The 25,393-nt window shown below is 32.5% G+C and overlaps 1 protein-coding gene across 1 annotated transcript in view; it reads right to left on the minus strand.

The window, feature by feature from the left end:
- The window catches only part of LOC126743873 (single Ig IL-1-related receptor-like), an 80,584-nt gene that overhangs the window by 14,723 nt on the left and 40,468 nt on the right, over positions 1–25,393 (minus strand). Inside the window, exon 2 of the mRNA XM_050451114.1 lies at positions 8,721–8,914. Coding sequence (XP_050307071.1) covers positions 8,721–8,914 — 194 coding nt within the window. The remainder of the gene's footprint in view (positions 1–8,720; positions 8,915–25,393) is intronic.

A 25,393-nucleotide genomic window follows, 5' to 3' on the forward strand; every position in this document is an offset into this window, starting at 1 on the left:
ATTTACCGTGATGGCATCGATAAAATAAAACCAACGCAAAGACAAGCCGCTTTAGCTATTCCCGCTACATGATCATGCCAAGACATATTGCTTCCAATCTCCACACCTAACAAACGAACTGACGAAGACAGCGGCAAAGTAAATCCGGAAATAATAAGGCTTGGGAAGCAGAGGTAGCCTTCCTTGTATATGTAGCAGCTGCGTTAAACTCAATCATATTGAACTCAGATGGTATTAATAGTTTAGTTATTTGGGGGCGCCTATGATACTGGGTGTCGGCTGAATTAATCTGGTTAGGCGATTTGAAAGAAGACACCCATGTACTATCACCAGCAAAGCTGTAAATTGGATTTGAAGTTTTGTCGAGAAGGTCGTTGATATATAATAGGAAGAGGGTAGGGGACAAGATGCATCCTTGAGGGACATCAGCGTTAATCTAAAACCTTTGCGAGGCGTGTCTATCAACGACAACCTGGATTGGTCGGTTCTTGAGGAAGCTTCCAAGTTAAGCAACGAGAGTTGGTGTCAAACCATAACAATACAGTGTGTTGAAGAGGTTTTGATGCCAGACCCTATCGAATGCCGTTGAAACATCGAAAACAATTGCATGACATTCACATTATTTCTCGATAGCGTCGGTCTAAACATGCATGCCATAGGTAGTACGTAACAGATCGCCAGTAGACCTATGTTTTTGAAAACCAGTAGCTAATGATGTTGGTGGACACCAGGTATTTTAAAATTTGTTGGTTGACATGTTTCTCCATTACCTTCGTGATTACTGGGACTGAAAGTAGCCGGACAGTATAGCCACCGTTTTTTTCCTATTTTGGGTATCGGTTGAATCCGCGCATGTTTCCAGTCTCTATGGAAGAGACCTCTGCTGTATGAAACAGAAAACTGTTTGCACAATAGTAGTCCACGACCACACAGATTTAATACTATTGGCGACCTTCTATCAGGACCAGCGGCAAGTGTTCAAGCCTTTGAGAACTTTTTCAATATCTCTCGGCAAATCGTCTTGGCGTATCTCTTATCTTCTTGGCAAAGTCGGTGGTGTTTTGCCTTGTAGGTCTACGGTAGAGTTTGATGCAAATATCTACCCAGCAAGTCTGCCTTTTCCATTGCGGTCATTGCAATGGAACCATCTTCCCTAGTCAATTGTGGAATTTTTGACCTACTGAAACCTCGATAAACTGCTTTTGCTATAGACCAGAACGATCTTAATTCATTTGGGCAATTAAGAAGTTTGTTCTTCACTCTCTCATTATATTTTTCTTGCAGATATCGATCGTCTGCTTGCTCGCATTTCTCAAGCCAACAAAGCTGACAAGATTTGCAGGGATACGGTCTTGGCGCCATTTGCGATAAGCAGCGTGTTTTTTGACTGCCTTGGTGTAACTTTTATCGAACCATGGTTTGTTGTCTGAAGATCTTTTCAAGTGTTCGAAATATATAAGCCTCCATACCTGACAAAATTACCTCTGAAATTACGCTTGCACATGCTAAAGCAACATTGGTTCTAAAACAGATATTATTCAAAGAAAATGACAAGAGGAACTGTTTTAAATGTCTTCAGTTCACTGATCTATAATGCCAAACTCAGGACGGCATGGGTGGTTACTAAGTTTTTATTTCTAGTTCACCTGTTGCGGTTATTAATTTGTAATCTGATGTTCCTAGAGGTGGATGTACGCTGATATTGTACGAGTCAGGATCCATCGCGAGAAACAGATCCAGAAAGCTAGCAAGAGTACTGCAAGTTTTATTATATAAGTCCAGAGCAGATTTTGATGATATATTTATTTACCTTCTTACGTAATGATTGTTGTTTTTTGTTATAAACACAAGCATGTTGTAAACAAAGCCTAATTACCCTGTTTGATCATTAACATCTTTAAAAACTGCATTGTTATAATACAATACACATAAAGGATTAAAATTTAAAAAACTAAACTTCTGTCAATGTATAATATATGTATATAGGACCGATCAAACAATTTCTTAAATGTAAATACTATAAGGGACGACGAATCATGAGATCACACTGTGTCTGATTGTAATGCGGGTTTTTTTAGATTAAACAATGTTTGTAAAAATGAATTACTTGGGTTTCCTCAGAATCATATGACATACCCAAGACAGGATTCAATCAGACAAAGTATTTATTCTGTGTCCGTAGGACCTAACTGAGTCTGTACCCATAACTTCTTAAACTTTCACTATTACAGAAAAGCAACCAAAAGAGCAGTTGTTTTCCTTAACTTAAGACTGCTGTCTTCTGGAATTCATTCAAGATGTCTGCACTAAATCAGTCCTTCACCCTCTGAGAGTCCTGCGTCAGAGTCATATGCGAAATGATGATGCATTCAGTTGATGCCAAAGTACGGTTTTCCTGAACTTTAAGAAATGCAGGATCATTTAAATAAAGAAGAAACAGAGTTGGCATCCTGGGGTAATCTCCATGCAAGCGATTCATAATTCATTCATAGCGTTTAGAACCTGTAAACACTATCAGCCCTCCAGATACGAAGAAAACCAGGACCAAGGAATCCTATGACTGACATGGTGAAAAGCTTTTGACAAGTTATAAAATACTGCTACCGAAGCTCTAAGATCACGATGGTTTAGCATATTATCTTCATTTACTATCCAAAATTCATTTACATGTAGCTCTTGGACATAGATATGCTCTAACTTTCTGTAAAGCCTTTCTTCCAATTAATTATGGTTAGCTAGCATATATTAGGAACAAATAGATATAGCTAGAAATTATCCTGAATAATACCTTTTAATTATTAAATTTTAATTAAGAGCTTTAGTTCAATTTAATAAAAAAACCAAATGTGAGAGTTATTATTGAAAATCTAAAATTATACATTTATTATTGATTACTTTTTATAGCTTTATTTAGATGTAGTAGCTATTTATTACCTGTGTTATTATTTTTGTATTGAGATTTTTGTATTGAGATCCTCTCATTAAAAAGTAAATAAATAAATAAAGTAGCCTGAATGAAAAAAAATATTTTAATAATTTTGTACCGTTTCATAGTTAAATTATTTTTAATTTTTTTAAAGTCATTTATGTAAAGATCTGCAGGTATTTTGGTTGACATGATTACCGTACTTATTTCGACACCCTGTATGTAGTTACTAGTTACCATAGAAAGAACCAAAACTGTTTTCGAAAAATTATTCGAATATTTTTTGAAATGCCGGCCCTGTAATGTTCCATAATGAAAGTAATTTTTTCCGAATACATAAAGACTGCGTGGCTGCAACTAGATTACCAGATACATTTTAACCAACCGGAATATATAAGCACTTAATATACGTCCCATTCATTCATACCTTATTAAATGGAAATTGGATCAGTTGGTGGCGGTTATTTATGATATCAATCTTTGTGTCCACCTATCGCCCACATCATTTTAATTAAAAAGGCAAAAATGGAAAAACTGAATAAATCCCGACTAGGTATATGCTGTACTGCACGTGAATCTATAGAAACAAAGCGTAATTCGAGGAAATCGAATTAATTGACAATTAGCTAAAAATGGTATAGCAGGTGTTCGAATTATATCCGCATCAAAAATTGGAATTAAAAGGATTAGCTAGACGTCATAATACAAGTTAGAACACGCTCGGTAAGTATTTAAATATATTATAAAAAGGATCTGCAGATTTTAGATCAGGTAAAGAAGGCGGCCGTGGCCCTGATTCATCATCGTCGGGTAATTTTCTTTGCCTGAAACCACTGTATCATAGTAACAGATTTAAATCTGTAAAATGATCTGTTATAAATTAAGGTTATTTTTAGGAAGTTGGATCAGTTAGATTAGATGACCAATATCAGATACTATTGTTTTTGGTTATATAACCAATTGTTTATATTTCATTAGACGCATTAACAATTTTTATTTTATCTTTACGAATAGCAATGAAATTAGTTATTAGAATTAAATTCTAGATATGGCCGAAAAAAAATTATTTTAATATATAGTGCACGTGTACGCTCCAACCTAGTAAACATTTCTGCTTCATACATGCCCCCATATTTAGTTATTTCTGAGAGATAACTTTTAAGAAGATCGAAGCCATTCCTCTTAGTTAGTAAGTATGTCCGGAGATATCGCTGTTTCAAATAATTTCTGATCCACTGAGTAAGTGCTTTGAATATATCTCCAGAAACAGGCTAATATGGTTTATAAATAACATAAAAAGAATAGGTCCTTATACATTTCCCTGTTATGATAGGCCATTATTATTTAGTTCGTTAGACATCTGTCCATTAAATTTTATCCTTGGTTTTCTACTGTTTGTTTCCCCATAGTAAGCAAGCCATTCATAAATATTACCAACAATATAATTCTTTTAATATTCCCATTGCTTGTTTTGAAAGTTTTCGTTAGATCCAACACCCTACCACAAATCATTAGTCAATTAAAGACCTGATTAACCTGAATGCCTACGATGGAAATTGAAATGTTTGATTAATTAATCCTCAAAATGTAATTACTGTATGCAATATTTTCTTAGGTTCGATCAGGGATTACGTTTATTGGCCTAAATATATTTTTTAATTTAAATTAGAATCAAAGTTAGTTCATTCCTCTAGCGTTGGTCCGCTTTCATTTCCGAACATTCATTTCAATTTCTGAACCATCTTCCCTACTAATTAAAAATACCCTATATATAAGATTTAATTATTAACACCAAAGCAAATTAGTTTTATTTTTGCACATCTTTATAAACGTACTGCTATCAATATCCCTACTACAGTGCTTAAATAATCTCATCTCAACAGAGTTTTAGTTTCAATTTGATAAAACTAATTTAAATTTGTGACTATATAATCTACTAAGTTGGACTATAATGTCCGTCACTCTAGTTGGTTTAGCAACTAATTGATTCACTCTATAGGATGTAAATATTTATGTTAAGTTTTTAGTGAAGTAAACATTTTAGCTTAATGATCGAGAATGATAGATCCAGGCAATAAGTTTCTAAATACACGTTTGACATATTATGGTACTTGGAAATTATTAGGATGTACTATGGGAATTCAAAGATAAAATTTTAAAAACCAGGACTGCAAAAAACCAGTCGTTGACGTTTTTTTTAGAAAATGAAATTCAAATTTTATACTCGGAATACCATCTTATTTTAAATGATTAAATGCTTTCCCCCATGCATTTTAAACTCCTGCATGGCTAGAAGATTATAAGAAGATAGGTTATATAGAAGTCAGGTGGTTATAATGGTGCTATGGTTATATGCATACATTATGTACCCAATTACATTACAAACGATTAAATGTCAGAATCGCATTTTTTCCAATTAAAAACTACTAATAAAAGCTTCTGAACAGCATTTAAGAAGCTGCAGCTGAAGCCAATCTGGAACTGCTTTCTGCAATTTCTAGATAGAAAAAGACATTATAAGACAAAAGACATTATGACCATTTTACTCGGTTTGCTCGGCAAAAGGGAACAACCAATTTTAAAAAAGAGGAAGTTATGCTACCGCATTTTTCGGAACCAAGTAGAATTATGAAACCCAATACTCTTTCATCTCGATTCTCTATGATAAAAGTTGTGATGAAAATTTCGATATTGGACAATAGCACAAGCTATATGTATAATGACATTAATAAAAAACTGTATGTAGGCTTCCTAAAGAAATCCAAAATTTTCAATACCTTCTTTACATTACCAAATTTATGGAAGACGATCCAGAAAATGTTTATTTATTAATTAAAGTAGCCACTACCTTCGAACTACCAGAGCTTACAGAAAAGTCATTAAGCATCAAACAGTCCTTTGTATCCACTACTGGATATAGGCCTCCCCTATTTCTGCCCACTATCCTCTATTTTCAACGCTCTGTTTCCAGTTTCTGGTTATTGTTTTGATATCGTCCATCCATCGCGTGGCAAATCCCTTTTTCTCTTGTCAGCACTTAGTCTCAACTCGAGTAGTCTTTTTGTTCATCTGCCATGCGGCCACATGTTCAGCCCCGTTCCATTTGAGCTTAGCCATCTGGTAGATAACATCCGTGACTCCTGCTCTCGCCCGTCAATCCTCATTTCTAACATAGTCACGACGTGACACACCGAACATCGATTTTTCCATCAATCACAGTTGAAGTTTTAGCAGGCCATAACCGGTCAAATGCACTGATTAAAAACCTTCGTTTTAGACAAATTACAGATTACTCTTAAACACATCCCCAAGTCTGCTATATACAGTTCAAAAGAGTAATTTTTCTTTTTAATTGGCATGTTTGGTTGTTCCTTGAGATTCGTATTTCATGATCAAGATATGGGTACCTATCCACCAACTCCACCTCACAGTTACCTATACCAATATTTCCACTAGGGACTAAATTTGTCAAAAATTTAGTTTTTGATGTATTAATCTGGCATCATTTTCTTGATATCTTAGATTGTCAGACAGAAAAGCTATATCTCGGCGAACCGCAGATTTGTTACATTTAAACTCTTTCCGCTCCATTCAAGGATCCCGAAGGTATATTCCAGAACGGTGATAAAACATTTTGGGTGACATGGTGTCACCCTCTATCGTACTCATCTATACCCATTTTTATAGGATTGATATTTTCGTGCAGTTTTACCATCATGGTAGAATTTTTATATATGTCATATATTAGTTTAGTGTAACGGCATTTTTGTAAAAAGGCTGCACACACTTTAACGGTGTAAAAAGCCTTGTGAAAGTCTACAAAGGTAATGGAAGCGGTCTATCCGTTTGATCTTTTGATCATAGTTTTGATGCCTTGAAGATGTTAGAATCGGCAGGATTCAGAATGCAATAAAAAAAAGTAGGTTAATAAAGTTATTTATTCAAGAAAACATTAAATTAGAAAAAAAAATAAATAAAACTAAAAAAAATATAATGGCGAGTAACGAAAGCGCGATAATCGGTTCGTCGATTGATAAACTTAAAGGACGTGAAAACTATTCGGTATGGAAGTTTCAAATGAGTGCGTTAATAAAGTTAGACAGACTTTGGAATTGTATTACCGGACAATGGGCTGCAGATGTTGATAGTGCGACAAAAATTCGACGTGTGGAGAAAGCTTTGTCCAAAATAATTCTTTCCCTTGACAAGTCAACGATTCCGCATGTAATGCAAGCTAAAAATGCTAAAGATGCATGGAGGGCACTTGAAAAAGCGTTTGAAGATAAAGGCTTGCATAGAAGATTAAGACTACTAAGAAGTTTGTGCTCAATAAAATTCGAAAACTTTAGTACCATAGAAGAGTATATCAATGAAGTTATGGCCCTTTCTCAGCAACTTATATCCCTTGGTAAACCTCTAGATGATGAATTTCTAGGAGTTATAATGTTGCAGGCACTCACTGAAGAATATGAGCCGATGGTTATCGGCCTTGAAAATTCTGGTGTTTATATAACGTCTGACTTTGTCAAGACCAAATTACTTCAAGACAAAAAGTGGAAAAATGGCAAATTAAGCAGTGATAATGCTTTAGCTGCCAGGAAATACAAAAAACCTCCATGGTGCTGGAGCTGCAAACAAAAGAGATATTATAAAAATCAAAATAAAAGGATTCAGTCTATAATAAATCCTCAAATCGTAGCAAACATAAGGATAATAGGGGAGGAAAAAGTGTTTTATTTGCTACTCTGGGTGTTAATATGAAAGGATCGGCATGGTATGTTGACAGTGCTACGTCCTCTCATATGATAGGATATCGTAGTTTGCTGAAAGACATTACTGAGACTAAAATAATCACTTTCCTAAAATATAAATATAATTGCTTGCCAGTTTAAGGCAGTATCCTTACGTTTAATAGGAAATATAATTTGTATTTTTAAATAATGAGATCGTTTAATGAAAACTCTCTTTAACCGTTAAATGACATCATCATTTATCACATTATGCACGTCTTTATAGAATTAAAAGTATGTACATTATACACACAAATGACCTAAATAAATATGTTAACTGTCTATTACAGAAAGTAACGAATTTCACGCGAGAGTTGGAAACTCATTAGTTCAGGACACACAAATATAGATTATGTAGCATTTTTATAGATGTATAGAAAGTCATACTTTTTTGGTCATGAATGAAATTAGGTGGTTTCTAAACGAACAAATGGTAATGTAATTCTTGTAATTTTCGAAATTGAAGGTGGGAATAATAACATTGTAGATCTTATGCTAATAATACCTACATGAAATAAAGGAAGAGGAAGTGCAGTGGAAATGCAACAAAGACTTTTCCGCTTGAGGAATTACAAGTGAATACCTCAAGTTAGTGTAACCATGTGCCATAATAAAAATTGGTGACCAAAGAAGTTGACTTAGCCACCCTCAAATTTTCTAAATATCAAATGAAATATGACATTTTATTCAAAAATAAAACTAATTCCAGTCCTGGTTGTTTTAGTATACCACCGGCCAGAACAGCCTTATAAGTGTCATGATTGTATGTAAATACTCCGAAGCGTGACCCACGCGCATTTCTTCGCCTCTACATTGCACAACATGGCAAAAAAAAACTTTTTAATATAATTCTGTTGCACCGGGCCGGGCGTAAGAAACGTGTGTCCGCCTTTCTCGGTACCATAATTCTAATATGTCTTTCGTCGATTCTATCCGGAAATACGTGGGCGGAAAGGAAAACTTATAATGTGCGGCCAGGTGTAGTGGAAAATCGAGACACTTACCAAACACCTTGAAATTAATGGTGTGGCTGCTGAACTCCGTTTCGTTTCCCTGATCGCTCCTTAAGACACACGTGTAATTTCCGGTGTCACCTTCTTTGATGTTCGGGTTGTAAATCGTCTGATTGGCATTTGCTGTTATTATTATGAATGCTGATAGGTCCAGGCCCCAGGGGTATGGTTTTCCATCTTTGAACCTGAAATAAAGGGAAAATAGTATAATACAAGTGATTTTGTTTTTTAAAATTATTTCGGCCAGGTGCTTACACTTGTGTAGGCTTCCCTCCTGCCCGCCTGTTTATGAGCAAGAGGATTCCTGTTATTAAGGACTACTATAAATTTCGCTAGTAGTAGATCTCTAGGGTTACAAAAATATATTCCGTACACTGAAATGCATTTTATTTATGGCTTACGCAACGAAAATTAAACAAAAACTAATTTACAAGAACAATCTGAAAAAGATTCTACACGCAATATACATATATTGTATCTCACTTAAAAGCACAGTTCTATGAATTTTTCGTAGGTAATTATCCCAGCCTTTCTCTATTCAGCGTGCAGAAGCTCCTCTACGACCAGTCTATTAAAAAAATTATATTTTTTAATTTGATTATGTGGATTTATACCTCAAATCTAGACAGACGGAAATATTGAACACAAACAATCAATACTAATAGGTTTCGGTATTCGAAATTAAAAAAACCTGCACTTTTGCAAGCAGCAGTTTGGTATTACAGGAATAGTCTAAAAATGTACTTATAGTTCCTTTAATAATGTTAATAAATAGGTTCATAGCTGCTGGTGTACGTCGTCCTGCTTTCAAAATGTCAGGGGTAGCATTCGTATTTAAAAATAAAGACAAAAATACGATGACGTTAGAAATTGCCTAGTTTAAAACTAGTACTGAAAACAGTTTTCAGTACTAGTTTTAAAAAGCAAACTGTCCGAATATTTAAGGCACTTTTTTAATCCTTTGACGGTAACCTATATGTAAAAACATGACTTTGACTGTATTTCACATCGGATACTAACAGGGTTGGAATAAAGTTGGTAAGTAATTAACTATAAGTACCTACAAAGAAGTAATTTATTTCACCTCGGAAGAGGCTGACCTGGCTTTTTTGCATGCATTAATGCTTTTATTACATTAGTCATTTTCATACTTCTATTTGTATTATGTGAGATATTACACTGAAAATTAAAAAAATTATTATATATTCAAAGTAAGAAATAAAAATATGTATTATTGACTTGATATTATTGAAATTTTGTCCGACGCCTTGGGAAAGTCTGCATCAATAGTATTAATTTGATAAGCGACTGAACGCATGGATCGCCTATTTGGAGTAAGAGGCAAAGAAAACAAATTTAATAAAAAAATAAATAACTTTTTACCTTAAACCTAACCTATGTCTCTTTTATTATTTCAAAGATTAATTACGAGAAATCGAAACTCATAGTATTTGGTCCTTCGGGAACTTCATATGATGGACCTTTTAAGGACCCCCCGCAGTCCATTACTTTCTATGAGACAACAATTCTCCGCTGCAAAACTTAATAACTTAATTATTGCTTGGCAATTAGTTATTTCTTAAATAAAATTGCAAACCCTGTATTCATAATAATCGTATACCGCTCAATAACCTTGGCAATTCTTCAAAATTTGCTTAGAGATAGATATTTACACATAATCGATCGATGAAGGTCTCAACGAACCAACCCTGTAAAAACCGAATAATTGGATAAAATAAAAAGTTTATTTCCAAGAATAACACGCGATCGAATATATTTTCAATGTTTCAAATCCGGACAAATTCAGTGTTAATGGCAATGTTATGTGAGTTAGAACTTTTGCCTATCAAATCACGTGAAACTAATTTAGTTAACCCTACCCAAACCAATCCAACTTCTAAAATTTTTCATCACGTTTCAGGATAATATTAAAATTCTTTAAATTCATCAAACCGCGACCGATGAATCAAAAGCAAATTAAGAAATCTTTTTAATTGCTCTCCAATTACGTATTAAGTTCTACAATTATCTCTGATGGTTATATATACGTTGTACATACATAATATAATTTTCTAACAGTATGTATTTCCCCGAACGACACGCTTTGTTTACTTTGTAAATTTAATGGATTTCACCGAATTGTGCGGAATGACGAATTGCGATCCAAGAATTGGGCAAGGTTAGTTGCTTACATGCGAGCAGAGGCGGGGAAGTCATAAATATACTTAATGTAGATATATGGTATTTAATTATATGTCAAATTTATAGAATTTTAACCAAGGATATAGGTTTTTCGCTCGAAATAGCTTATAAAAATCTATTTACAAACATATACGGGTTGTCCCAGGAAAAAAAAAGGCATTTTTGGCCAAAAAAGGCTTCTTTTTAGAATCTCTTAACTAGTCACTGCAACTCCCCACGAGGAGATGATATCACCCGTAATATCTGTATAAAAGAGTCGAATTAGAATATTTTTTGAATTGCAAGAAAACTTAAGAAATAGAAGCGGAATTAGGAACGAAATCTTAACAAAAGGCTTTACTCAATCAAAATATTATAAGGCAATAATCTACTGCATTCAAGATTAATATACATTGATCCAAAAAAAAAGTGTCAATAGAAATTACGCGCAAGAGAGTTAATAGCTAAGAGACACACTGGCAGTGTTCTAAATAAAAAGCCTGAGGTTCAAGGATACGTGTTGGTGTTACCTATAAGACGAGCTAGTCAGTGTTCTAGGTCAAATTTCAAAAAGGGTCAAACACGGTAAGGTCACGGATACTTAACAATCCATATTTACAAACTTTAACTGGTGCTGGAATTAAATGAAAAGGATTACATTAGGACAGACGAATAATTTTGCAAAATGGTTGATGAAAGTTTTACTCACAGGAATCCTCATTCCAACCATAAACAATTTCGTGAGAATTATACTCCGATTTCTTGGATCTGATAACAAAAATAATTGAGTTAGGAAACGAAACTCTTATCTAAACATCGTTGAAAAGATGTTTTCCGTTCACCACAATGGGGGGAGGGAACACTTTGAATGGCCAGCTAGTTCACCGGATTTGTCAACTGGATTATTTTTATGGGAGCATCAGCAAAAAAAAGTTCATTAAGCGGAAACACCAGAAGACATATGCTGCGGAATTATAAAAGATTGATGAGATCTAAAATTCTTATAAAAGTTTCGAGTACGTTTTGAACAGAACTTTTATTACTGTAGAGAACTAATTACATTCGCCTTTTAAATAACAAGAAATATACATGAAAACTAGTTTCGCCAATCTCAAAATATAGACTCTTAAAGGATCGAATCTTCTCTCTAAGGTATCACTCAATCTCTTTTCCCATTTGAGATTTAACGAGTGATTCACTTTCATTGTTGCATTGCAGGTATGATAGTGTTTTGTTTAATTTTTTACTGGGACAGCCTGTAAGTGTTAATCTGAAAGGCAATGTGAGTGAGTGGAAATCTGCCTGGATAAAGAATTTTTTTTTTTTAATATTCTTATTAATACAATATATTTATTACATTAAATAGAGTGGGCCATATCTTTCCAAAATGATCGACGAACAGCTATTATATACATATATACATTCGGTTCATTCTCCGAATGAAAAATGAAAGTGAAGAAAGATGTTTTTTCATTTACAAAAGACAAAAATATCTTTTAATCCAGGGAGGTCCATCTGCCTCGTTACTAAACGAAATGTACTATACAGGGTGTTTGGCATGTCGATAGAATGTCTTAATGACGTAAAAGACCCACAGAAGTTGGCCACGTTTGTGAGATCCTTTTGACAGATATTTAAAATAAATGCAACTATGCTAAAAATGAAGAAAACATGTTCGAATATAACATATTCAAATAGCGGAGCTTCTAAAGACGCCAAAACTTAATTTGAAATTCATTCCTTCTGTAGGTTGTTTTGGTACAATTGTTCTTTACAATTCGTCTTAATCCATAATCGTTATCATATTTTTAGAACTACACAGAGTAAGTTTACAGCAAGTGCGTTGATCGATTGTGGGAAAACAATAATTAGAAAAAAACTGAAAATTTTACAATATACTAAAATCGACGGAGGCTACTTGGCTAAAATATTCTCAAGGTGGCAGCACATATATAAAGTATTCCAGTTATACCGGAAGTAGGTGTTAACTACGTTATTTTAAGTGAAACATCATATATATTATTACATTTTTGAATTCTACATCAGAATCTAAATAATTTTTGTGTATAATGTTCTGTATCTAGCCGCTTTTGACATATTAAGTTTTTATGTCAAAAATGATGTTTGCAGAGCATTCATTTTTCCTATAAGGAAACCTTCATTATATCCGTAATCTATTGATGTGCACGTCTGAAGTTTGCTGTCTATTTTTATAATTTAGGCATATTAGAAATAATGGTAACTTCGTATACGGATATCTATTCCGAAAATTTGTAGTTTTTTAAATATTTGCAATTTAATATTTTTCTGACTTAATATACTGTCACATTTTCAGAATTTCCTTATTACAGGAGATTATTGTTCCTGGAGACTCACCCTATATACGTGCGTATCGTAGAGAATGAAAAAAATATTTTCTTTGCCGAAGTATTTTTCTTTTCGCCACTAATATCTAAATATAATGGAAATGTTGGAAAACTAAAAAAGGCTGATAAAATGTATATAAATTCCTTTTACATCTACAACTTGTTTTGAGATATATGCTACGTTTTTTATGAAAATTGAATCCGTTTTCAATACTTGATTATTCAGTTTAATTTGACATCAATGTCAACGTAGTTTACAGATTTTGACAATAAGAAACAATTTTACAAATTTAATGTTTGGGATTCCGAAATTGGCACTAGAGAGTGAGTATGCAGTCACCTTAACTTTCTTTTACTATCTTTATAACCCTAATTTTTGTAATATGTAACAAAAATATCTTTTAAACAGCTGTCAATGAAAAATCCAAACTCAATAAGTGATTTTATTGATAAATTGCATTTGGATCTCTCGATCTCGAATAACATCGATCCAACCCAAAAAAAAATTAGGGTCGGATTTATCAAGGAAACCCAGGAGTTTAGTATTATAGTCTTCATTCCCTTGTTTATAATTTCTATGTATATTGTTGATCTTTTTGATTTTTCCAATTTTTTAATAATATACAGTCAAGTGAAGTGTATAGTAAAAAAAATATCTGCCACCAAAAAAATATATTTCTGCATTTACTTGACTCCTCTACTTTTCCCGCATGTGATTCTAAAGCAGAAAAAATATTATAAAAGGTAGGTAATTTTTGTTAATGAGTTTTTTCAAGACGTTTCGGAAGCTGGAATCTACAGTTTTCGAAAAACTACCAGGGAAAGGAATTCGAAGAAATTAATTTTGACCATGAACCGGTATCAATCGGAAAATTTGCCAATTTAGTAGTGCATCGTCAAATTTAAGAATAAAAACACATAAAAGTGCATGTTTCAAATACCGATTCATTCAATATTCGATCTGATTCATCAATTATTTTTGAAATACGTAAAAAAGGTATTCTGAGAACGTAAAACTGTGTAGTATAGAATTTAGAATGACCGAAATGTTGATTAACAAATTAAACACTGATCTGTAAAAACAAGCAAAATTTAATTTGTCAAATATTTCAAATCGGTTGAATGTAGAATCATAACGTAAATATGAATTTTTTTCTCGCTACGACTTGATGTATATATGCTGTATTTCATACGTGTTTCGTTTTTCAGATATGATCTTCATTTTTGATAGGAGGCTGTATGTCTTTAAGGCGTACATTTTGCCCAGGTTAAGAAATGCGATATCTTAAAGACGTACGTTTTAATGGAGGTTTGATATTTTTGGATTCAAGAGTAAACTACCTTTAGGAAGTAAACATCTTCGACCAAACCACCATAATTTCTAATCCGTTTTTCATAAATTTTCCTATATTTCTTAAGCAAACTTCACAATTCTTGTCTAGAAATTTGTTCACATGTTTGTCGTATTTGAGTTTTCAATTATTCTAATGTTTGTGGACAGGTTTTACGAACTTTATTTTTTACAGCACCCACAGAAATAAATCCAGAGATGTGAGATCTGGAGACCTAAGGGTCATGCTACAAAAGAACTTGCAACCAATCCATCTATCTTGAAAGTTTTCATTGAGTCATTTTCTTACAGGTGCAGCTTCATGGATCGAAGCACCATCTCCGGAGCAATTCTGTCTATAAGTTGAGTCTCTCTACAGTCATGTGGTTTTAGAACTCTATCTTCCATTGCACAGTTTTCTTCTTCTCTCCATATCATTTAAGCCTTTTGCATTCTATAGTTTCCAGGATGTTGATGTCTATGCCCATATGCTCTCTGATTTCAGAATTTCTTATTCTGTCTTTTCTGGTTAGTTTGGCAATATCTATATCATCATCAAATTCATTCTACGTTAAATACAAATCTATATTTATAACTCAGATATGTTTTCCAACATTTCAATACTGAACCCCAAATTTGGCTTCGCGATCTTGTAGAAAAAAACAGCAAATGTGAATGCCAAAATGTTCAGGCTATACCTTAATTATTTAAAAAAATTAAATAGAAAATGCAGATCCGTATTTAAAATATTGAGGTTGATTCAAATCGTGAAACAGTATTACCATATTAACAAAAACTCTTTTTTTAGTCCCGACACACGTTTTGCTAACGATGTTAGCTTCTTCGTAAAAAGATAAAAATTAAAAACTTCTGTTACTATATGATCATATCTTGACGGAAAATTTTGATAAGGTATTTCAAGTCTTAGGTCGAAAAGAATAGAATTATTGAAGCTGTTAATAATGTTATAACAGTTAATTAAATCAAGTCACGTAGCGCAGAAAAAAAAATGGAAACTTAGGATTGTCGTGATTGACATTAAACAGTATATGAAATATTGAACGAATACAATTTTGGCACTTTTTACAAATCGCCTCAGAAACTAAGAGAAATTTGGCAACATTTGTTCTTCCACTTTTTTCAGAACATCTCTGTAAATTCTCTAAATATTTCCTCATTTCATCACCAGAATACCCACACACTATAAAGATCAATCACTTTTACTAAAAACACTAACAGTTTGCATCTATAGATAAAATATTACAGCAGCAAATGCAAGTCATTTCAAATAATTTTTTTCAAAAGTGTTTTCCAATTACTCGCCATCACAGCTTTGCAGTTTCTTCTAATTATAGTTTTGTCAATATAGATCGCGTTCCCGGAGGCGGGAGGACTCCGACTGTATCAGTCGGTCGGTCATTATTATCATGTTTTAAAAGTCATTACACCACATCAAAAAAATGCCGCACACCGCCAAGCGTATTAATAATATTTATCTTTTAACTAACTGCGAATGCTGAATATTTTGTTTTAAATTCGCAGTATTCGGTGTATTTGTGTTCTTTTCTGATACGCTCGTATATCGTGAGGATTCGCGGAAACTGACATTTACAAAAATAGTTTTTAATGTTCGCTATTAAGGGAATATATTTGGCAGTCTTTCTGGAATACACCTATTTCACTGACATGATTCTAAAAATTGATTTCTCAGTATTGAAATCAAAGAGCCATCCTCCACTCAACAGCAGTAAAATCGAAATTGTGTTTGTTTTCATCCGTAATTAACAAACATCTAAACTGAAAACGCATTTTGAAAACCGAGCTGATAGTTTATTGGTTTAAGGCTTAAATATTTGGATTGGGAAAGTTTTTCAACAAGTCGAGGAGTTAAAGCGGTTTGGCACTCATTCATTACACATTGGCGCCTGTATTTATAAATAAAAAGGTTTCTATCAAAATATGTTTTAATACCGGGAATCAACCGTAAAATCTGTCACCCTCCTTCAACAATAAGACTAATTTCTACCTGGTAATTCAGAAAGCCCATAAAGACCTTTATCGATACATTATTTATGATGACACTATTGGGAGTGTGACAAGGGTTCAAGAACTCTAAGAAGCAAACACCTTTTTGAATTATAGCCTTTTTGTCAGGTTGTGAAAAAGTAATAAAATTTGAACTAGTTTTAACTCGTGATGTTTATTATATTAAAGTTTCAGGCACTCAATGCAGCTGATACAGAAGACGTACATAATGAACAAAAAGTGACCCTATAAAAATACTTGCTGACATCAGAAGAAACTATTTCTTTGCCGTCAATTATTTCAAGTGAAGTACCGATAATTACCCGCCATTATTTTAGTTATTTCAACCTCTTCTGTTATTTATTATCTTGACGGTGTTGATTTACGATTTGTGGATGTCACCCGGCATTCACATTAATTTGAAGAGTTCGAACTAGATCAATGTTAAACTCTCAACAAAATATCTATTACTGGTTTTGAGCAGTTTTCATTTAAATCAAAGTTTACAAATAGTTTTATATACATAAGGAATTCTTGTCTTTCACCAGTATGTTCATTTAAAGTTACAAATCTAGGAAGAACTGAATTTGGCAATACCACCACGTACAAATATAAACTTCATTATGGTAATCATGATGACTCCAAAGCCCAATATTTAACTATGAAAATTTTGTTAATTATGTAATTCTTCTCAAGTGATCACTAACGAATTCAGGTATATCTTTACATATAAATAGCTTTTCTTGATTTGAACTTCAATACTTTCACATATATTTTCATATTTACATACATATTTTGCCTTATAAATTTCATTAGTTCGTTGTTTTTTATCGATTAATATTAACTTTAATAAACACCCTATTTAAATCGAATAAATGTGTTTTGCTTCTGAGTGAGTATGATTGAGATAACTGACCATACAGAGAACATACGAAGCCGTCCTGATAGGTTTTATTTTTTTATCAATTAATTTAACAGGGATTCTGTAACCTATCAGATCTAGGGAGTTGTTCTTGTTTAGAACCTTAAGATCGTGTGATCATCAATACATACAGGATCATGGTTTTTAATTACCTTACGAACAGTTTTATTCTGAAACAACTAGCCATTGTTTATTTTCTCTGTGGTGTCTATTTATTGGCTATCTTCTGTCACCTGTAATGGCGCTGAGCTTTGATATCAGTGCTATTTCGTGCTATTTTAAAAACTTATTCACCAAAAAAGAAACAATTCTAGGATCTGTAGTACTATGAGTATAACGATTACATTAACACCCCCAGAGACCTGGTAAATAGATTCGCTAATTTTTTTGGGAGCGTCCATAATAACTCCACTCAATCCACCAATTGCCTGCTTCTTAAAATATTAAAGTCCATTTACTAAATTATGCAGATGAACTCACTACGTTAAAAAAAAACTCAAAAACAAAGAGGGTTTTCGTTTTGATGTTGCCACTGTTCTTCTAGGTTTACTGAACTTTCCTAAATGTCTTTAAGTCAGGCGAAAGAATATGGTTGAAAACCAAGTCTCTTGAGATCTTCATTTATAATAACCTACTTCAACTCTCAACAAAAGCATTTTATTTTGCTAAATCAGCATGGTCATTAGGATTCAAATCCAGAGTTACCAACATCATTACTTTGGGGTCCATACGAAACAATAAATTGCAAATATCAGTTACATGTAATCTACACAGATTTTATAAAGATTTCAGTTATGACGAACCATGAAATTCTTTCTCAAAAAAAAAAGTTTATGAATGATGCGAACTTAAGAAACTTCCACTAAACGTCCAACAGCTTAATAAGATGTATAAAGGAATCAGTGTTATTATAAAGTCAATTTTGAAATATTCTGAATATTATATGATACGCAAAATACTTTAACCATAAAACAATTATGGTTCATTCTTTTTACACTATTGTGTCCAAACTATATTGTTGATATTGCTAGGGTTTTATTAGTTCGCCCAAAATTCTACAAATATGTAAGTTTTTTTAATTAATTTAAGAGACATTTTTTAGTTTAAGATAGATAGTGACAGCTTAAAAAACTTAATACACGATCACTTTATCAGTATTATTGGTAGTTTCTGCTTAATAATTCTGTTTATAATCGAATACATGCCTTAGAATTCTTATCGGCATTGAACTTCGTTGTCCCCTTGCTAAGTAAATTTAAAACTCTTGTATCTGCGAATGTTAGACATTAAGTTGATTGAACTTAACAGTTTACCATTTTGTTAATTACTATCACTTTATCTTATCCATTTTACTGTCTTTGTGTATATTTCAATAATTAACTTATTGATTAGGAATCAAATTAAGGTAATTATATAATCGTTTATTTGCTACTAATGGGCAATTTGAACAGGGTATTTTTAAATGAGATTAAAATTAAATTAGAATTAGCTTAAACATTCTAGACTTGGAACGTTTCCAAAAAAATCTCAAGAATTGTCTTTAAGCAGACCAGTTTTTCAAAAATCTAAAATATGCCAATAATATGTTTTAAGAAAGTGCCAATAATTAGTTTTTAAAAACTAATTTAAAAATCAAAATTAATTTATCTTTTATTGTTCGTCGCAATTTATTGATAAAGGATACTTTAACAATGTTTAACATTTTCGAGAAAAAAAAGATTTTCGAAGAAACTTTAGGGTTATCAAAAACATCGAATTTTTCCGTTTTCTTTTCTATGTTTTAATCCATATTTTTCTACTTATTTCAATATTTATTAGAAAAATAAAACGTTTTTTGTTTTCATTCAATTTGGTAGGTTTTTAAAAGTTGTTGACATTTCACTCAGTACAAAGCAAAAAACACATAATCCGGCAAATTTTTCCAATTTTTGTAATCAAATGAAAAAAGTCAATATTTTCTTTTTTGTCGTTTTTGAAAAAGATCTGTTAAATATTTCTCATTTAAATTAGGAGACAGTTTTACCACTAACCAAATTTTTTTAATTTATACTCTCGACACGTGTTTCGAGTTATTATATTAAAGTTTCGTTATTATATTAAAGTTTCGAGTTATTATATTAAAGTTAGCATCTTCGGGAGAAGATTAAAACTATGTGAATATTAAAAAAGTTTTAATCTTCTCCCGAAGATGCTAACATCGTTAACGAAACACGTGTCGAGAGTAAAAATTAAAAAAATTGGTTAGTGATAAAACTGTAATCTGAGAATCACACTAAAGGTTCCAACCATAGGACTATTTCTCATTTAGTGATTTAGATAAAAATGTTTAAGTTTCTTAGTAAATTCGAGAAACCTTTCTAGTTTCTACCACTCTAATAAAAATAAAATTGATAAAAGACGAATATTTGGAAATATCACGAAGTCAGAAATTTTTTATAATTAAGACTTCATAAAAGATCATATATATCTTTTGCCTGGTTAATTATCATGAGGTCAATACACAATCAACAACCCATTTTAAACAAAATAATTGCAAGCCAAAATATTCCGCAGTTTTGATAAAAAGTAAAAAGAAGTGACTAATAGGACAGCCTGAAGGCTGACCCCAAATCTCGAAGAACTTAGTCATCCATTTAGTAAATTGAAAATATTATGTACCTTTTGTAAATAACTTCCTTCATGAATTTAAAACAACACCTACAGATGCCAAAAAAAATGTTTTAACCTGGTTTAGCTAACAAGATTCAGTTAGTTAAGAAATTATTACCATCCTTTTCAGGTACAACTACTCTTACTATAAAGAAACTCCGAAATCTATACTTGAAAAACATAATGAACTTTCACATATTCATTTCACAAAATATATAAACCCTTCGCACTAGGGGGGCGGATTGTTGGGCATCAAAAAGGTAGCGAAAAACCACCCTGTCTAAGGGTGGTTCTCGGAAGCCGAGCGCAAGCCATAATCTCTTGACACTTGAAAAATGAAGATGTGGCCGTTTTTATCTTGATCTGGTGTGAATGGGCCAACGTATCAAGGGTTTGTAGGGTAGGTATAGCAAGTCGAAACGTGTAAGAAAATATAAATGGGCATATTTTAAAAGTATTTTTAACTCAGTTGCATGACTTAAGCGGTACGCTATTTTAGGCTCGTTTAAAGCGGTGATGGTGTCAGCAGAACAACATTTCGTTACAAGATATTATAACTACTGAGTCATTGCTATATTGTATTCTTCTTTGTCGGGTAATCAAGTGTTACATAGGCTGAAAGCCATTTTAATTGCTATAAACAGTTGGTTTAAAATATTTTTTTACCTACAGTGTGAAGCTAAAATGTGGAATAAATTCGTTTAAAAGCCAGGTATTAAGTAAGATGGTACTACATTCGTCAGTGTGTGGTTTATAATTGAGATTATATTATTGAAAATCAAGAATAAGAAGATGTAGATGAAGTATTAATAGCTTAAAATTACTAAATTCTTAATATGCAATAAGAAAACGGAAAACACAACAATGAAAGAGTTAAAAAAGAACAAAAAAGAAATTAATATTCAAGGTAATATTTAGATAACATTTTTATCGAATGTTGTCATCAATATCATCATCATAGATCATCTTATTTTAAGCCGGAAGGCAAAAGCTTATGAATAACTGAGAATATCAAGTAAAAGTAAAGCTGTAAGTTTTTTGTTTGTGTATAATATTTTAAATATGAAAAAATAAACCAGAAAAATGGCTGCAATCAGAATTTATAGCCTTGCCAAAAAGACCTGGAGCAAAAACGCGCGAGAATATCGGACCATTAGTCTGATGAATCAAATGCTAAAATTGTTTCTTGAAATCATCCACAAAAGAATGCGAAGAACAAATATCCGAAAACTAATTTGGTTTTATAAATGCAGTCGGAACCAGACAGGCACTCTTTGGAGTTCAAGTCCTAATCCAGAGATACAGAGACGTCAACTGTGATGTATACGCGTGTCTAGCCGATTAGAAAAGCATTTGATCGCGGTCAACATCATAAAAGGTTCAACATCCTGGAAGACGCCGCCTGGATGATAAAAATATCTGTACTGGAATTAGACAGCATGCTCAAGACTTGATGGAGATCGAACGAAACAGGTGAAAATACAACGTGGGCTCAGACAGACATGTGTCCTCTCGCCTTTGATATTCAACTTATATTCTGAAAAAATTTTCAACGAAGCCTCTAACGGAGTAAAAGAAGGTATTCTTTTGAACGGAGTCAGAATGAGTAATATTCGATATGCCGATGGTACCACGGTGATAGCAGATAGCTTTGAAACACTGCACAAAGGTTAATGGACCAAATCACGCAGCACAGTCAACAATATGGTTGTAAACATAACTTTTGAAACAAAAATAAGGCACTTAAGATGCTATGTCTTTTCTATGTTATTGTATGGCGTAGAATCCTGGACGCCCACAGAAGCCTACACTAAAAATCTGGAAGTATTTGAGATGTGGCTGTATAGGACAATGCATAGAATACCATAGACAGCTCACATTACAAACATAGAAGTGCTAAGAATAGTAAAAAAAAGATAGGAAGTCATGTACACCATAAAAAAAGACGCTAGAATAGCTGGGGCATACCTGAAGAAGAAAAAGAATAATATTTAAATTTTTTTAAAACATTGCCTTTGAAGGTGTCAACGCAAAATATTCAAGTTAATATCACTACCACACTCTATAATAATAAATTGAGTGTCCTTAGAGCACTGGTCTGAATTACAAACACAAAGGTGTTTATGGAAGTGCCGTGAATGTATTTAAAAAAAGATGTAAAGAACGTTTCTTTTGTGCTGTGACGAATATTCGCGAACGGTCGTGCAGGATAAATCGTTCGTGTGCGCATGATAGATCGTTTTGACAGAATAAAGATATTAGTTATAAATTAGGCATAGCAGTGAAAAAAAAAATTATCTCAGCGATGACATATATTGGATCAAGGTTGAGAAGGTAACGAAAGTTTTGTCGTCTATTAAAAAATGGATAACCAAGCTGGAAGGAGATAACCTGCAAATGTATAAGTTCAATTGTCGATGAATTACCGCATGTGTTGCCTGTAATCTTAATATTATGGCCAAAAACAAGGGGAATCAATGGAAGTAAACAAACTTCAATATTTGGACTCCACGTCTACACAGATTTCCACAACTCCTCCTCTGGATGATCAGGTTTATGATACATTATTAAGATTAGAATCTGAGAATTCAGGAACTGATGATTAAGAGAGCGGTCCTACAGTGTCCACGATTTAAATAGTAGCGTTGAGCCAGAAAGTTTCAATGGGCTTTGATGGAAGTACTTAGGTTAGGTTAAAAATGTATTTTTGGTTTATTGCAGATTGCAGTTTGTTTTTTTTTATATGAAGCTTTTTCAAGTTAATGTTTACTTCTTAACATAAGGTTTCTACATCACGTTAGTTTACTTTGTATACACATAGCACACATATAGCACAAATCATTCTAAGTTTCTAAGAATCTAACATCAAATATTCGGTTACGTATATTCTTTAAAACGCCTTTAGATATCAATATTTGGTTGTTTATGTATATTCTTATACTATCTGGACTTGATGTTGTTTAGTAAAGGTTGTTTTAAGTTAGTACAATAATTCAGTGTCTTTTTTCTTACAAAGCATTGTGAGAATATTGAGCATTTTCAGCATTTTGAGACTTATCACAAAAAAAACACACAAAGAAAGTTTTTTAATACTTTACCACATGCCAAACATAAACTCTTAGATTTTTTTTCATTTATGTTTGTTTATTCTCGTTAATGCTCGTTCGTGCTCGAAGACATTCTTCTAAAATAAGTAACTCAAGAATTTTACATTACTAATCAAGACTGTCAAATGCTCGGCTAAAATCGAGGCAACTCTAAAGTTGTTTTGCCCTGATCAAAATTTTTATATGCATTACCACCGATCTGATAAAATAAATGTAATAAAACCCTGAGTTTATCAGAGTTTATCTCTGGTATACTACCGCTGAAAAATTTATTAAATACCAGAAGTATTTTCATGTATATTAAAATTTCATTTAAAACACTCTGCTTTTGATTTAAAATTCGATTTATAACTAATATATTTAAATATATTAATGTGTTCCAGAAAAAGTAATTATCATAATCACTTTAGTCATTTTAAATAAAGATAAATATGGCTTATTTAAATGACACTCACAGATTCGGAAGAATTGCCTTGAATGTGAAGGTAAAACAAAAATTGAAGATAAATTTCTTTAGTACTAAATATTCGGAAAGGTGCATTGCAAGATCAGTAAACATGCTGAGATGAAGTTTAAAAAAACAAGGCAAGTAAAAGTCCCTCTACATTCAGATGATCCAAAAATTAATGATTAGAAGTTAAAAACAATCATCATCGTACATCCTCTGAGGTATGAATACATGCAATATTATATTACCTAGTACACGAGGTGAAGATGATCTAAATCGCAGAGTACTCTTTTGCAAAACTATCATTGAAACATGTAACTTAAATTAAATTTTCCTCTTAAAATAAGAAAATAATCCACGCTAGATCAGAGAAAGCAAATATTTAGATAAAGATTTAAATTATTTATAAATTATAGAACAAAAATTAAAAAAAGATTTTTTTATAATTTATCTTCTGGAAGTAAAACTATATACAAAGGTACAAAAGAAACCTGTTGCAAAAAAGCAACTAAAAAAAATAAAGTACTTTACCGGTAACTTTTTGTAAGTGGTTTAGCCAGAAATCAAAATTCAGAATTTACAAAAAAAAGGCAAAGAGGGGGAGACTAACGACTGGTAAAAAAACAACGGCTGCATAGATATCTTAAACTTACAGGTCTTTTTACCCAATATGCCGGATAGTTAAAATATTAAAAAAATTATAATTTATTCCACATTTTGGCAACTCATTGTATATTTTTAATTAAGATATATTAAATACAATGTATGTGCTGCTCCGACTGCTTTCCTTGGATAAGTAAATACATAATGTAACCATTCCCAAGCAAAATATACTTTATTTAAATATTTATACCCTAAGAAAATACATAACACTATTTTTAAAAGTGAGTAACCTCCTAAAACCACGTTAGATTCCGAATTTTCCTTTTTGCTGTGGAATTTTCTTCGGCATTAATCAAATCACGCACATCATCTCAACAAATCAAAATATCAATATCAGGCTCGTCATTATTCAAGACCATCTTCATCAACACCTTCTTCAATGAATTCTGATGGGCAAATATGCACCGTCGACTTCCACTTATAGATAACGCCAATTTATATATTCCCGACGCAGTCACAGGACGTTAACACGAAACGTTCATTTGTATGCTAAAAAGTGTTCATGTTTCGCGGATTTGATGGGATCATTGTATTCTTAGTTAATTAATGCATCATCTGAGGTGGGAAAAAATCATATAAACGGCTATATATGTACATATTGGGTGTGTTCATTTTTAAACGAAGTATTTGTTAATGGTTTTTCCGATTAGTGACATGTTTCATAGCTTTCTTTAACAAAATAGAAAATAAATTTATATTCTATCTAAAAAAATAATTATCCAGCTAAGGCAGCTGGACAACCTAAGATTTAAAAACAAGTACTAAATGGTTAAAAATGTGGAATCAACAAGTCTACGCAATATTTTCGTGGTATTACTGGACCATACATGATAATTTCTGCCCCGAACTATCCCACTCACTGTTAAAAGCCATTGAGGCTCATTAATACCAAAGTCCAATTATTAAATAAATTACCAAACTTCACTTCTCTTTATCACTTCTATAGTTATAAACCCTACAAATTTTCCATATC

Source organism: Anthonomus grandis, chromosome 13 (genome assembly GCF_022605725.1).
Source record: "Anthonomus grandis grandis chromosome 13, icAntGran1.3, whole genome shotgun sequence".
Lineage (NCBI taxonomy): Eukaryota > Metazoa > Arthropoda > Insecta > Coleoptera > Curculionidae > Anthonomus > Anthonomus grandis.